At 39.3% G+C, this 16,502-nt stretch overlaps 1 protein-coding gene across 3 annotated transcripts in view; it reads right to left on the bottom strand.

Annotated features, from left to right (window-relative positions):
- The window catches only part of LOC137251687 (C2 domain-containing protein 5), a 72,055-nt gene that overhangs the window by 36,447 nt on the left and 19,106 nt on the right, over positions 1-16,502 (bottom strand). For 2 of the 3 annotated variants that reach the window (XM_067786459.1, XM_067786451.1), the window contains one exon: positions 13,319-14,831. In XM_067786459.1, the coding sequence (XP_067642560.1) occupies positions 13,319-14,831 (1,513 nt within the window). The remainder of the gene's footprint in view (positions 1-13,318; positions 14,832-16,502) is intronic. The other variant, XM_067786467.1, reaches the window with a different exon arrangement.

The raw sequence follows: 16,502 nt of genomic DNA on the forward strand, positions 1-16,502 counted from the left end.
AAGGCCCACCCCCTTTTAAAATACTCATTAACACCTTTCATTTGATACCCATATCGTACAAACACATTCTAGAGTCACCCCTGGTCCACCTTTATGGCGATATCTCGAAAAGGCGTCCACCTATAGAACTAAGGCCCTTTCCCTTTTAAAATACTCATTAACACCTTTCATTTGATACCCATATCGTACAAAGAGATTCTAGAGTCACCCCTGGTGCACCTTTATGGCGATATCTCGAAAAGGCGTCCATCTATAGAACTAAGGATCACTCCCTTTTAAAATACTCATTGCCACCTTTCATTTGATACCCATATCGTACAAACACATTCTAGAGTCACCCCTGGTCCACTTTTATGGCGATATCCCAAAATGGCGTCCAACTTTAGAACTATGGCCCACTCCCTTTGAAAATACTCATTAACACCTTTCATTTGATACCCATATCGTACAAACTCATTCTAGAGTCACCCCTGGTCCACCTTTATGGCGATATCCCGAAATGGCGTCCACCTATAGACCCACTCCCTTTTAAAATACTCTTTAATACCTTCCATTTGATACCCATGTCATACAAACACATTCCAGGGTTACCCTAGGTTCATTTTCCTGAATGGTGATTTTCCCTTATTTTGTCTCCAAAGCTCTCAGCTGAGTATGTAATGTTTGGGTACACCCGAACTTGGCCTTCCTTACTTGTTAAATATGACCAACACGTGACGGCTCCTGTTACAAATGTGAATACGTAGGCACATTTTTTAACAAGGTTAGGTTTTGTCCTTCGCAAAAACACTCAAAGTGGTGAAGCAAAAGCTTTCTCAAGACAATCGAACAAATGACTGTGTGTGCTACTACCCTAACGTAGGGGATAGTCGAACTAGTCTGAAAACTGAAGGCGGTCATCCATAAGGAGTTCTTATATTATAAGGCCGGAAACGAAGACTATTAAAGTCAATGTATCGAACACAAACGTCTGTAAATTTTGGTCTACATTTGAATACTTTTATCCACGTTCCTTGTAAAGTTTAAATTATATAGATGCGCCAAGGATATCACCCAAGTATTACCCAATGATATCCACTTAGACTGCTTATAATTTCGAAGGCGGCATCCTTGGCCGAATAGTTAATCCCTAACGTTTCAAGGTGTTTTTTGGTGTAGCTCGGAAGCATAGCGCGACACAAACATTCGTCAGAAAGTCTTCGGAGCTACAACTAGAGCTTCTAGGAAAGTGACGTCGACGAAGGTATGAGTTCGAGGCAAAAACCGCACATCTTTCCGAAATGGCCGAAACGTCGTGTTCCTAAAATACATATAAAAAAAATTTCCAAATATTATTTTTTTAAATTTTCGCTTTAAGAGCCTTCCAGATACTCATCTGTAAGTTGATATTGTTCCAGACCGTCAAACATACCACTGACGTCAGCAGTATGTTTTCATTAGTTGTGGATAATGTGATACTCTGAAGTTCAGCCATTCAATTCAGATGTTTACCCATTCAATTCAGATGTTTACGCCGATCACTTTCTATATAATACAGCCTACGCTGCCGCCGCCGATTACGTGACCGGCGTAAACCTCTAACTCTTATATGGGACTTAGGCGATTATTTCTTATGACCATATGGTACTAAATGTTGTATACTTTTCTATGCACTTGATACTGTTTTAGTTTTTGGTAATAGAGTTTTAGCGTTAGCTACTTTTGGAAATTAGGGGCTGGTCAGTCTTAGCTAAATACTTAATTCGGCTACAATACATACAATAATTGAAAAAAAAAAATTGCACCCAATTGTTATTCATTTCAAGGAATCAATGGGGCTACACATGTAAAAAAAATATTTTGCGCATGCTCATAGTAAAAGAGTAAAGAAAAAAATATCAGCATGCCACACACAGATATCGATTCAATATAAAAAAAGGTTGTCCCGAAATAATTGTATAGTAAATTCCGTTTCTGTTTTTGATGGTGTTCTTGATTCGAGCAAGAAAAAAAGTTTTATTTTTCCGACGAATATAACGACGTCCAAAAACTTCCCTCCTAAATATGGAAAAATCTTGTGGCGTTCAGAAATATTAAATGTGCGCGAAAATACTCCGATTTAGATATCTCTATTCCGGCCTCTAGTAACTGACAATTAATATAACTCAATTCCATGGCGCTACGATACAAGGTGGCAGCATGGAACAGATGATTATAAACTTTTTTTATTTGATTTGATACATCAACTTCCGGTGCAGTACGATTTTGACATTTGTCCATCGAATTTACAAAAACAAAGTACATGGAATTTTTATTTTTGTTTGTAGGTATGTCACCATGCTGCCACCTTGTATCATTCCGCTATGCTCAATTCCAAATTTTCCTAAAAAATTTTACGGGCAGTGACAACCATGATACAAAAAATGGAGGTAGTTCCATTTAGTGTGACGTTAGCCACTTGACTTTTGCGGGGACAATGACAATTTCACCAAAAACAAGCTACCTGATTGAAAAATGTTACGCATTTTTCTAATTTTGATGGATTTAATATTAACGAATACGACTGAATTACTTTCATAGTTATTTTAAATAAAAAAGAAAAAACAATGAGCGCCAAGCCTTGGAAATATTTTAATACGAAATATCAGCCTTGAAAAGAAGGTTTTTAATGAGTTTTCGAGCTCCCGAAATTTGTTTTGGTGGAAGAAACATGGATCGAAGTATGCAAAGCAAGGGAATATAGCCCGTACGTTCCCAAGGCCGTCGGTTCTATGTACGGAGCGACTCGGGATTTTCCCGACCAAGGACTGCCATTTCATTTTAACCCCATTTAATTTGTTGCGTCCCTCCCACAAATTGTTCTCCTCCCAGCAGCTCATTGCAGCGGAGCTGCTCCATATTCTCTTGCTCCAGGAAGGTATCGAACCCAATCCGGGTCCGTCTCCTGACCCCGGTCCTGAGAAATGGTTTTGCTGCATCTGCCGGAAAAGAATATTTTTAGGACGGGCATACTCTTGTCAGTGTGTCTCGTGTAAGGGAAGGTTGCATCGGACAGGTTGTTCTGGGCTAGACAAACCAGACGTCCACGTAACTTCTATAAATCTTTTGTGGCTCATTGCTGTTCACGTCCTAGGACGTCCCGTAGTCTGCGCTTTAGCGCCCCCGTTACCTTCCAACAGCACCGCTGCTCAGCAAGCCACAACAAGTACCCGCTGTTGCTCGCGCCCCACGGCGCCACCAACTCACACGGCTGCTCCCACTTATACCTAAAATCTCCGTAGTAGAGCCGGGAGCAATGCCGAGCATTAGCCCCTGCCCCCGTCTTCTTCCCCCCTCTTTTCCGACAGCAATTGTGTAGGTCAGGGAAACAGACTCTTAGTCCCTACCTCCCTTTGCACCGTTTGCCAGTACAGAATATATACGTTTGCGGCATCCACCCAATGCAGCTCCTGCCATGGACGGTGCCACTTTCCTAGATGTTCTGGTCTCTGCGACGGCAACCCCCCGACGGGTTTCATTGCGCCATGTTGCCAGGCCGCATACCCAAATACACCGGGTACCCCAATGCCTACCCAAGGACGTCTAGTCCCAGGGCCTCAACGGTAATCGCGTTCTGGCCTTCCACAACCCAAGCGTAGTCACCCGTCACTTACTCCCAGAGTGACGAAGTCTCCCCCTATGCACTTCAGAATTCTGCAGTTAAACTGTAATGGATTAACTAGGAAGATCACGGAGATAGTCGACTTCATGAAGCGGCACAACATCCGCATTGCTGCGATTCAAGAGACTAAACTCACAGCAAGATCTGCATTGCAGACCTGTTCTGGGTATAATGTCCACAGAAAAGATCGCGAGAGCGGAAATGGAGGCGGCCTCGCGTTTATCATACACCACACTGTGCAATATCATATATTTGATCCCAACATCGACCGCAGGGACAGTGTCTTAGAACGTCAAGGATTTGCTGTCCGGTCGGGCGATGCAAATCTAGAAATCATCAACATCTACATCCCTCCTGTCACCTGTTGCCCTAGTGCATACCGCCTTGATATCAGCGGCGTACTCAATGGAAACAATCGCATTATCTTAGGCGATTTCAATGCCCATCACGATCTATGGCATTCAAACTTGCGGGTGGACAGTAGGGGTGAGATGTTAGCGGATCAAATAGAAGAAACGACGTTCTGCACTAAAAACGGAGACGCCCCCACACGTATGGTAGGAAGCTGTAACAGTTCGCCGGATATTTCAATCGTGAGCGCAGAACTCGTAAACTGCGTCAACTGGCAGCCGATGGTAACATTGGCATCCGACCACCTGCCTATACTTATTTCGCTCGAGCGTCCCGCCGACTTCGTCGTCGCAGAAAAACGCACTTTCATTAACTTTAAAAAAGGAAAGTGGGACGAATACAAATCCTTTACAGACAACTGCTTTGCTGCCCTCCCTATCCCAACTGATGCCCGCCAAGGGGTCATTGAATCCGCCTCGGCTCGTTTCATTCCCGCCGTTAGAATTCTCGAAATTCGGCGCCACTTCCCGGCAGAGGCCGCAAGTTTAGCGAGAGAACGTGACCTTATAAGACAGCTCGATCCATCAGCACCCATATAAATTGCGGTTTAAATCAAAACCCCCACCATAGAACAGTACTCGTAGCGCTAGACCTATCAAAAGCTTTTGATACGGTCAACCATGGCTCGTTACTGCACGACCTGGAAGGTTCTACCCTTTCCCCATGTCTTAAAAGGTGGACCGCAAATTATCTGGGTGGTCGTTGTTGTTGTTGGTGGTCGGCAGGCATCGGTGCAATTCAGAAAAGAAATATCAAAGCCAAGAAGAATTAAACAAGGGTTGCCTCAGGGTGGTGTCCTATCCCCACTTTTGTTTAATTTTTACATATCAAAACTACCTTCGCCACCAGAAGGAGTTACTATCGTTTCTTACGCCGATGACTGCACAATAATGGCCACAGGCACGGGCCCAAAGATCGATGAGCTTTGCAACAGAATAAACGGCTACCTCCCTGATCTCTCCAGTTTTTTCACCCGCGAAACGTGGCATTATCACCGACTAAATCATCCGCGACCCTATTTACAACTTGGACGTCCCAAATGTCGACAATTTTGAACATCCACGTCGATGGCACTACGCTACCGACTGTCCTACACCCCAAAATCTTGGGTGTGACGTTTGACAGGGTCTACATTTTGGTGAGCACGCAGCCGCAATTGTTCCGAAAATCCAGAGCCGTAATAAAATCCTCAAATCCCTTGCTGGCAGTACTTGGGGAAAAGACAAAGAAACGCTTATCACCACATACAAAGCAATTGGCCAGCCGTTTGCGTGCTACGCGTCCCCTAAATGGTCGCCAAGCCTAAAAACTACCCACTGGAAGAAGCGACAGGCCTGCCAAAATACTGCGCTCAGAACCGCCACGGGCTGTCTTCTTATGTACCCAGAACACCATCTACATAATGAGTCGAGAATACTCCCCATCAGGGAGAGAAATGAGATACTGACCAAACAGTTCCTGTTGAATACCCAGAAACCTGGGCATCCCAACAGACATCTGATTGATGAGCCAGCACCGCCTAGGGACTTAAGGAGTCATCTTCGTAAGCATTTTGAGGAAATACGGCACCTGAGAACTCAGCCGTATGAAGCAAACACAAGCAGGTCCTTGGTGAACTCCACAAACAGGCGTCGGACCTTTATGCCGGGAATTGCCCGGTGAATCCAGTACTCGGGGAACAGTACCCAAAACTTGCGAAAGAGGAACGCATACTCCCCAGGGAAACGCGGGTCACTCTGGCTCAACTTCGTTCTGGATACTGTAACAGGTTAAACTCTTACATATCCAGAATCAACGTCGACATACAAAATGTATGCCCCGCTTGCAATGTGTCCCCACATAACACCAACCATCTCTTTAATTGTAATGTGGAACCAACGCTTCTAACACACCTTTCATTATGGTCCACCCCTGTCGAAACAGCAAGTTTCCTTGGACTCGCGTTAGAGGATATTGATGACAATTTGTGATCGGTCGCAGCTATTAGGTGGGGCGAAACATTGCTACAACAACAACAACAGCCCGTACGTTTGCACAGAACAAACATACACGTTGATCAATTGCTTGCTCAAAGGTCCTTATAAACCGACACCGCAATTTCTTGATAAATTGGCCACAGGTCCACATTTTTTATTTTTTTTATTTATTGTATAATTCAAGCGTTGCGCTTTAGGAGGGAATCATTAGTTCTTTTTTTAGGGAGAACATTACCCTGTAGCTCTGCAGGTTAGCTACTAATTATGAGAGTGTTTTTGCCCGTTGTACCAGAGGTCACCTTGGGGCAACCCCGCCTATACACATTCTGTTTTCTCAACATGCCTTGAGAAATATTCACTGTAGGGGCATGATGCTTAGCTGTAGAGGCCATGCTAGAACAATAGGATTTTTCATGTATTTTTTTCTGTCTAGGGGTCAAGCTGCCATAAAGATATGAGTCATTAACCAATGCAACAATTTTTCAATAAAATTGCATGTTTTACTGTATTCTCAATTGATATGTATGCACATAAATCGTGCTAAAGCATATTATTATTGTCTCAGATGACCATTGCGTTTTCATCCCAAAGGAATTTTCCATCCCGAAAAACCACAATTTCGCCTTAAACAATAACGGTATGGCAACGCTTCTGGCAAAACAACAAACATTATGAAACTTCAAAAATCCCCAAATACGTCAAACAATTTTGAGTGGAACTACCTTCTTTTTTGTATCATGGTGACAACTGAGCTATCGCGCTGGAAAGCTAATCGGCGTATTTTGATTGATAATATATATGATATATGTACATATGTATTTCTGGCAGATGTATTTGTCTTAAAAGTACAGCAAACACTCAAACAGTAGTGACAGATACAATTCAGCGAGCTTAAACACGAAAAAAATTATTTCATAGAGGCACAACAATTTATTACTGGGTTCATCTTTGACTTTTACTTACGTTTGCGTTGGAAAACTTTTTTTTTGTGATTTAACAATTTTTTTGTATAATTATGTATTTTAAAGGCGGGTGAAATGAAAAGAGAATAAATTACGGTAAATTTCTTTATTACAAGTCCATGTGCGAACTTTGTTTCTATGACTAAAAAATAAGACTTTAAGAAGGAACATTACGCGGATCAAGAAAGTTTCATACGACAAAAAGCTGACATTTAAAATTCCGTAATATGTATGTATGCGATTGTGACTGTCAATAAGCAATAAAATAAAGAAATTCAAATAGTTCCAAGACTTTCTCGTTGGTTAGGGCGCTTCATACTGCAAATTTTTCAAACTTATGGGTCAGCAGATACAATCCGTCACCATCATGATGTGCACATACCGAGTAACGTGAATCATTTTATTTAGCAATAAAAAAACAGGTAAGGACGGGACTGTGTTCGGCTGTGCCGAAGACTTCATACCTTTCATGAATGGGGCTGAACAATAATCTTATCCCATACGTAATCTCCAAATAATCGGCTGTATAAGATAAGAAATATATAGTGAACAGATGTACATACCTAAACGATTTTTAAGATAAATATAAAATAAAACAAGTAAAGGTGTCTAAGTTCAGGTGTAACCGAACATTATATACTCAGCGTGAATTTTAATTGTACATTTCATTTCAGATAAATTACTTTTCTACATAACACGTGGCACCTCCCGTTTAAAAAAAAAATTTCTCCCCATTTCCTCTAACACTAAAACTTGATAAGTGAAATATCATTGATTCAAAACTATTTTTTGCTAAGTTATAGCTTATTATTCTAGCCTACGACCCTTTTAAACTTGTTTTATATCTAAGTTGCCGTGATCTTTAACCGATCCCGTCCATTTTTACTAGAAATATTTTCTGCTATAAGGAAAATATCTGTACACAATTTCACTCTGATATGTTAATTTTTCTTCGAGTTATGGCTCCCGAAATATGGAAAATTGCTTGGTCATAAAAGGGGCGGTGCTACACCCATTTTCAAAAATTTTAGTGTTTTCCAATTTAATGTTATAATTAAATTTAGAAAGTAAAATTCAATTGATACAATACAAAGCTCTTTTTCGCTAAGATATAGTTTATTATTTTCGTCTACAACCCTTTTTAAAATATTTTATATAAAAGTGGGCGTGGTCTTTAACTGATCTCGTCCCTTTTTTCTAGAAATATTTCCTGCTATGGGGAAAATTTGTGTACCCAATTTCATTACGATCCGTTAATTTGTCTTCGAGTTATGGTTCCCGAAATATGGTAAATTGCTTAGTCATAAAAGGGGCGGTGCCACGCCCATTTTTTTAAATTTGAAGTTTTTCCTATTTATTGTTATAAATCCACTTGGGAAATGAAATACCATTGATATAAAGGTATTTTTGCAAAGGTATAGCTTATTTTATTCGTCCACGACCCTTTTAAAAATTTTTTATATAAAAGTGGGCGTGGCCTTTAACCGATTTAGTTAATTTTTCGTCAAAGCATTCTCTACCGAATTTTGTTACGATAGGTTTTTAATAACATTTGTAAATTGATTTTATCACAAGGGGCGGTGCAACGCCCATTTTAAAAAAAATTTTCAAATTTTTTTTCAAGTCTTTGATGAAATTTGAAGCTTCTAGCCATAAAAAGGGGCAAAAATTACAGTTTATATGGGGTATATAATATATATACCACCGATCTCTATGATTTTTTCAGATAAAAAAAAAAAAAATAAATATAATAATAATAAAAAAAAAAAATAATAATAAAAAAAAAATAATGCAAACGAAAAACTACTAAGAAACTGAAGAAATGCTTTGTTTATGTTTAACAGCTGTTTCTTTTTTGAGTCATAAGCCACCTTTTCAAATGCCGGGTCACATATGGTGAAGTTTGAAGCTTCAATCTGATAAATTAAGGAAGATATGACAAAAATCCTCTTTTTCTGAAAAATCAGTTGTATGGAGGATATATGCTATAGTCGTCCGATCCGGCCGGTTATGACAAATGTCTGATCGGACACCTAAATATACCCGCTCACCAAATTTTATCAAGATATCTCAAAAATTCAGGGACTAGTTTGCATACAAACAGACAGACGGACAGACGGACATGGCTAAATCAACTCAGCTCTTCCTCCTGATTATTTCGGTATACAATTTTGAGATTCCTGCCAAAGTTAATATACCATTTCACTTTCATGAAAGGAATAATAATAATTTATCAATTAATAGCATGCAAAAAAAAAATAAATAAATGTAAGGCGCGATTACCTCCGAAGAGATCTAAGGCCGAGCTTCTCTTCCAAGTTGCGTCGTGCTCCTCTTGATTTTTCCCTACAAATTGGCCGGACGGGACCTAAATGTTGTATGCCGACTCCGAATGGCATCTGCAAGGCAGGTGAATTTTCACAGAGAGCTTTTCATGGCAGAAACACACCCGGAGCGCTCGCCAAACACTGCCGAGGGGCGACCCCGCTTACAAAATTTGCTTCTAATTGAAAAACCTTATTTCTAAAATTTTGATGTTGCTTTGCCCGGGTGTGAACCCAGGGCATACGGTGTGGTAGGCGGAGCACGCTACCATCACACCACGGTGGCCGCGAATTAATAGCATAGCTCAATCTTATACGCCAATTTTTCACAGACGCGTACCATAAATGGCAAATGCCACATATGTGACGAGCCTGAAGTATGTCAAAATTAGCAAATTGGCAAAGCATGACGGGTGCGACAAGTGATTCGTTGCATATCTGGCGTTTTACTTTTTAAATAAACACAAGCAACTCAGCTGTCAAGTTATTCCTTGTCCGCCAAGTAAGTGATGTATTGTATCTGTGTAAGCCATTAATGTCACTTCCTAGCAAACTTATATGATGAATTGCAAAATACATTTTGAAAATTATGTGCCCGTAAGGCTCGGTTTTTCAGTGCACGTTTATACTCCAGTCAAATTGACTAGAGTTTAACCCTGCCATTTCGGCTGCTTAAGCTGAGATAAATCGCAAAATTTTTTATTATCGGACAAAGTGGCAAGGTTAAACTATAATCAAGTTTAGTAAAGAAATAAATTTTTGTGCATTTATTTTAAAAACCCGCATCTATTAGTTAGATGCATGTAAATAAAAATGGAAAATATAACTTTAGAGGGCTATTCTGATTTTCAAAAAAAAATCAAATCGATCGGGCCGCTCCGTTACTTTGTCCACTGGCTTTTTATCGGCGCGAGGTTCTTACTCTATGTATAACGTGCATTTCTTAATAAGGATAAGGCCAAAAGAGCTCGTTTGTGGGCCTTTGGAATATTCAGGTCGACGGTACTACGCTACGGCAATTGCACCTAATGTACAGAACCGCAAATACAGAGTCTCTCGCTAAGAGCACCTGATGTATATTGGAACAATTCTCCGTTATCCATTGTCAAATTTGGTTTGGAGACAAACCAGTCTCGGCGCACATAGGTAGATTTTCAAGTTTTAGGCGGCCAAAAATATTTGATTGCCTATATCTTCTTAAAACTGTTTAATAAATGAAAATTTATACAAATTTGTGTAATTAATCGGTTATATTAAGAAATAGATATTACACTGTGCAACACTAAAAAAAAAACCTGCGCAGTGAGGCTAGTTTTCTTGTTGTACAGCAAGAAGTGTAATAACTTAGTTCTGTCTTTATCTAGGTTGAATTTTTAATCGGTTTTATGAAAAATTATAATAATTTGTGTAACTAATCGGTTATATTAGAATAGATATTACACTGTGTAACACTAAAAAATACCTGGGCAGTGCAGTTGGCAAGCTAATTGTGCCAAGTACCATGTTCGAAACTAATTTTCACTTGGACGGACTTGGAAACATAACAAAACTGGTTTTGAACACCAAAAATCAAAAAAAAAAATTAAACATTTTTTTAACATCCTAAATAAAATAGGTTCTTTATCAATTTATAACTTTTAAAAATCACAAACACCATTAATAATGTTAGTATTTACCTGAAATATTAGAATCCATCACAATTACTCAATTCAATTATCTTAAAACTTAAAATAATCACGTTAAAACATGCGATTTCACATAGGTTAAAAAAAAAAACTATAACACGCGTTTCAGAAATAGCTAAATTCCAATTACTTGATAGCTAATATCAGGTATGCGATGGCTGGGAAGGGGTAGAATTATTGTTCCCCTGTCTATTCTTAAGCTGTGGGAGTGCTTTTTTTTTTGTAATTGTGGCAACTTTCAGAAACTCAATTATGGCCGCCTAAATGTCTAAAATCTACCTATGTCATCAGTCATTTTTCGTTCTAATAACTACCTTTACAGCAATTGGATAGCCGATTGTGTGCTATGGATAAACAAGCAGGAGGAGGTTGCAGGTATGTCAAAACACCGCGCTCAGAACTGCCACAGGATGTCTTCTTGAGGTACGAGAACCACATCATTTAAACAATGTGGCGGGCATAATCCCAATAAAGGAGCGAAATGAAGTGCTGAGCAAACAGTTCCTGTTATATTCCCAAAAAAAAAAATGGCTGACGAAGGCCCGGCTCAAAGGAATATAAGGGTACATTTCCATAAGCACCACGAACGGATTCGGCACACAAAAATTCAGTCGTTTGAAATAAAATAGCTGGGCCCTCAGTCTCATCCATACTCGGTCGTTCGAAGCTGATAAATTCCCTGCGAAGGCCGTTCTCAATACATGAAACACACAATAGAGGAAAACTGACTTCCCAGGGAGATACGTGACACACTTTTATGAAATTTGAAGCTTCTAGCCGTAGAAAAAGGTGAAAATTACAGTTTATATGGGGTATATAATATATATACCACCGATCTCTATGATTTTTTTAGACAGCAATATATGCTATATACGTAAGCATTCGTTGAAATTTGAAGCCTAGCTCTTAAAATGGGGCAGTTACGAAGTCTTTTATCTGAGCAATCGGTTGTGGGGGATATATACTAGACTGAGTTGGTCCCCATACAAAAAAAAAAAAGTTGTAATGTCCGCCTCTAAATTTAGAGATTATGTTGAGAGGGTTTCGGAAAAATTCTTTTGAATTTTGTATAGAAGTCAGAGTCTGACTTTTCACCTCGTATAACAGCTGTTATCTAAATTTCTCAAAAAAAAAGAATTCAGCCCTTCAAATAAGGGGAAAGAGCGGACCACGCCCACATTTTTACTTTTTAAATTTACCGAACGCGTTAACAAAAAAATAAAATAAAATTTCGAAATGTAGAATTTCGAACTTCGTAAGCCTATATCTATTTTTTGGAGGCTAAGTTCGGAAAACGGAGATAGCACTTTGTTTACTTAAGCCTCGATCTCTACGAATTTTAGAGACGCGTGAAAAATGGGATATTGATATAGTAAAACGGTGGTAAAACGTGTAAGAAGGCGCCGCAAAATGTCCGGAGAATCGGCTAGAGATGTTCCTCTTTCCGCAGAATGTGAAATTTCTCGCGTTATGAAAAGTGTTCTCGATCGTCTCCAACAAGAAATACGCACAAGATTTATACGACTAAACGACCTTAATTTTAAATTTGGATTTCTCTTAGACGTTGGAAATTTGATAAACAAGATAATAAGAGAAAGAAATTGTAAGAACTTGGGTGAATTTTATAATACAGATTTCGATGGAACAAAACTTTTTATCGAAATATGTGACCGCAAAATATATAATAAAAAGTATTTGCCCCAGGCGCAAGAAAACCTCACTACGTCACTGGTTCTACCCTTATCCCTCATATTCTTCTAAATGTTCCAGGCATGACTGTAGTTACAATAACTCGAAACTATTTGCGCTGACTATTGATACTACCTCCAGAATAATGAACTGCAATAAAACATCAGCGCACTTTTCAGTGAGCGAAAGTAGCAGAAATAGCATTCAATCAATAGCACTAAGCCCCTGAAAGGTCAAGTTCCGAACACTTGCCGTTCTACTTTCATAAGCAGGCGTTCGTTTTGAAAGCCCTTCTTAAAAATGTTATCGAGAATTTGGTTGAAGAACGCTTTATCTCAGAGCCAGTTTCGGAGACTTTTTGTCAAAGAAATTTTGAAACACCTTTTCGAAGCAAATTCTACGTGTGATAACACGTTCTAATAACGACATAATGAAAGGTATTTTTTTTATATGTATTTAATTAGCGAGCTTTGCTCATATTGCTTTATACAATGGTTTTTTTTTTTTAAATCAAAGAGTTCTTCAATCATCTACTGAAATAGTCGCTTTCTCGAACCCATTGTCGAGATAGGGCGATCTTCAGCTATATATAAATGTATATGTATGTAATATGAAATAAAAACACACTTACCTTTTGGGGTTATGCTTAGATCTGAGTCTGAAGAGCGTCGACACATTTCGATTGGCATCTCTTTAGATGTACCCGCCGCCGTTGCTGTCGTAGGTATTGAACTCGTTGCCGCTTTTGATGCTGCATCAGCCGCTATCGGCGCCCCTGTAGATGCTGCTACCGAGTTAGGTGCTGTTGTTGTTGCTGTTGTTGTTGCTGTTGTTCCCGTCGTATTATTTAATGGTGTCTTTGATGGACTGGTTGATGGTTTTGCACGGTTACCACCGCTGTTAGTACTCGATGATACGGTGGATAAAGTGGTGGCAGCACCAGTATTGGTGCTCGATTTTGATGAACCCCCAGCTGCTACAATAGCTGCCTGAGCTGGTGATGTAAAACGTTTCAAACTAGGACTGTCTGTGATGCCTGAAGTTGTGGCAGATGCGGTTGCAGCTGCTATTAATGCGCTGTTGGATGCAACTGCCGCTGTTGCTGCATTAATCTCATTCAATGACCTATGATGGTGGTGTGGATGATGATGTTCGCGTTGACCATTATGATGGCGATTTTTAGTGCAAAGTAGCGGTGTAGATGGTGGTGAAGTAGGCATGGTCGCGGGCACGGAGGATTCAAGTGTTGGCGAATGCGTCAATAGCATTGGCATTGGCGTTGGCGTTGGCGTATGCGTCAATGATAATGGCGAAGGCAATGGTAATGGCGGTGGCGCAAGCAAGTGTGAAGTTATATTACAACAATTACTATTATTAGTACAAGTTTTATTTGCATATAAATAATGTGGGGTAGGATTGGGGAGACTAGAATTTGAGGAGCGCTGTACACTGCTAAAAATATTGCCTATTTCTACGTACTTTCTGCTATTTATAGGGGAATTAGTTTTAACTTCAATATCGTGAGCAGATGACGCTGCAGCTGCAGCCACACTAAGTACGCTGCAACCCAAAACCGGGGTAGGTATTTCATCGGTAGCTGCCTCTGAAGCGCTGTCATCTATTACTGTGGCAGCATCGTCGTCGTTGTAGTCTTCTATAAAAGGAATATTCAAATCAATTTCGGAGGGTGTGGGAGTTGAGGGACATATTTTAAATATAGGATATTTATTAGTCGTAAATGTTTTAATGGTAACTGGCAAATATGCAGAGCTTGCATCAGAATCTGAAACATAGCCAAAAGCATTGGCATTAGTCGCATACATATCATCCTTTGTAGTCGTTAAATCAAATCCTTGAACATTATTAGTATTGTTAACGGCAGATAGTGGCGTAATACTTGTAGCGCTGCTTTTCAGATTCATGAGTGAACGTGAATGAGAAATGAGTGTAGCTGATGGTGGCGGTGTATACATATCGCCATCCCAATTTAAGCTAATCTCAGGCTGCGACGAATAATATGATTTACTATCAGCGGTAGGTAGTTGAAGTAGTAGGGATTGTGGTGGTGGTGCTGTACGACGTTGTTGCTTTGGTGATGGCGGTGGTGATTTTTCAATTTTTTTTGGTTTTGAATGTATAAAATCCTGGAATGAGGCAACTTGCAGGTGAGAAAATGCACTTTTTTTTAATTTATCTTGAGCTTATTTTTGAACACTTAATTGTATTAAAGGTATACGAAATAGAACTCAATACGAAACTCTAAAAATTACCCGAATCCAAAAATCATGATTTGGGATAAATTAACTTTCTTATAAAAAATTATTAAAATAAGGATTAACAAGTAAGGAAGGCTAAGTTCGGGTGTAACCGAACATTACATACTCAGCTGAGAGCTTTGGAGACAAAATAAGGGAAAATCATCATGTAGGAAAATGAACCTAGGGTAACCCTGTAGTGTGGTTGTATGACATGGGTATCAAAGAGTATTTTAAAAGGGAGTGGGCCATAGTTCTACAGGTGGACGTCATTTCGGGATATCTCAATAAAGGTGGACCAGGGGTGACTCTAAAATGTGTTTGTACGATATGGGTATCAAATGAAAGGTGTTAGTGAGTATTTTAAAAGGAAGTGGGCCTTAGTTCTATAGGTGGACGCCTTTTCCAGATATCGCCATAAAGGTGGACCAGGGGTGACTCTAGAATGTGTTTGTACGATATGGGTATCAAATGAAAGGTGCTAATGAGTGTTTTAAAAGGGAGTGGCCCTTAGTTGTATGTGTGAAGGGGTTTTCGAGATATCGATCAAAATGTGGACCAGGGTGACCGAGAACATCATCTGTCGGGTACCGCTAATTTATTTATATATGTAATACCACGAACAGTATTCCTGCCAAGATTTCGCCCTGCAGAACTTTTTCATTTTCTTCTACTTAATATGGTAGGTGTCATACCCATTAAACAAAGTTTTTTCTAAAGTTATATTTTGCGTCAATAAACCAATCCAATTACCATGTTCCATCCCTTTTTTCGTATTTAGTATAGAATTATGGCATTTTTTTTTTCATTTTTCGTAATTTTCGATATCGAAAAATCGGGCGTGGGCATGGTCGGATTTCGAACATTTTTTATACCAAGATAAAGTGAGTTCAGATAAGTACCTGAACTAAGTTTAGTAAAGATATATCGATTTTTGCTCAAGTTATCGTGTTAACAGCAGAGCGGAAGGACAGACGGTCGACTGTGTATAAAAACTGGGCGTGGTTTCAAACCGATTTCGCCCATTTTCACAGAAAACAGTCATAGAATCTGTGCCCCTACCATATTTGACAAGGATTGGTAAATTTTTGTTCGACTTATGGCATTAAAGGTATTCTAGACAAATTAAATGAAAAAGGGCGGAGCCACGGCCTTTTTAAAATTTTCTTTTATTTTTGTATTTTGTTGCACCATATCATTACTGGAGTTGAATGGTGACATAATTTACTTATATACTATAAAGATATTAAATTTTTTGTTAAAATTTGACTTAAATTTTTTTTTTTTAAAAGTGGGCGTATTGTTCATTCGATTTGGCTAATTTTTATTCAGCACACATATAGTAATAGGAGTAACGTTCTTGCCAAATTTCATCGTGATATCTTCAACGACTGCCAAATTACAGCTTGCCAAACTTTTAAGTTACCTTCTTTTAAAAGTGGGCGGTGCCACGCCCACTGTCCAAAATTTTACTAATTTCCTATTCTGCGTCATAAGGTCAACAAACCTACCAAGTTTCATCGCTTCGTCCGTCTTTCGTAATGAATTATCGCACTCTTT

The sequence above is a fragment of the Eurosta solidaginis genome, chromosome 1 (genome assembly GCF_040869045.1).
Source record: "Eurosta solidaginis isolate ZX-2024a chromosome 1, ASM4086904v1, whole genome shotgun sequence".
NCBI classification, from domain to species: domain Eukaryota; kingdom Metazoa; phylum Arthropoda; class Insecta; order Diptera; family Tephritidae; genus Eurosta; species Eurosta solidaginis.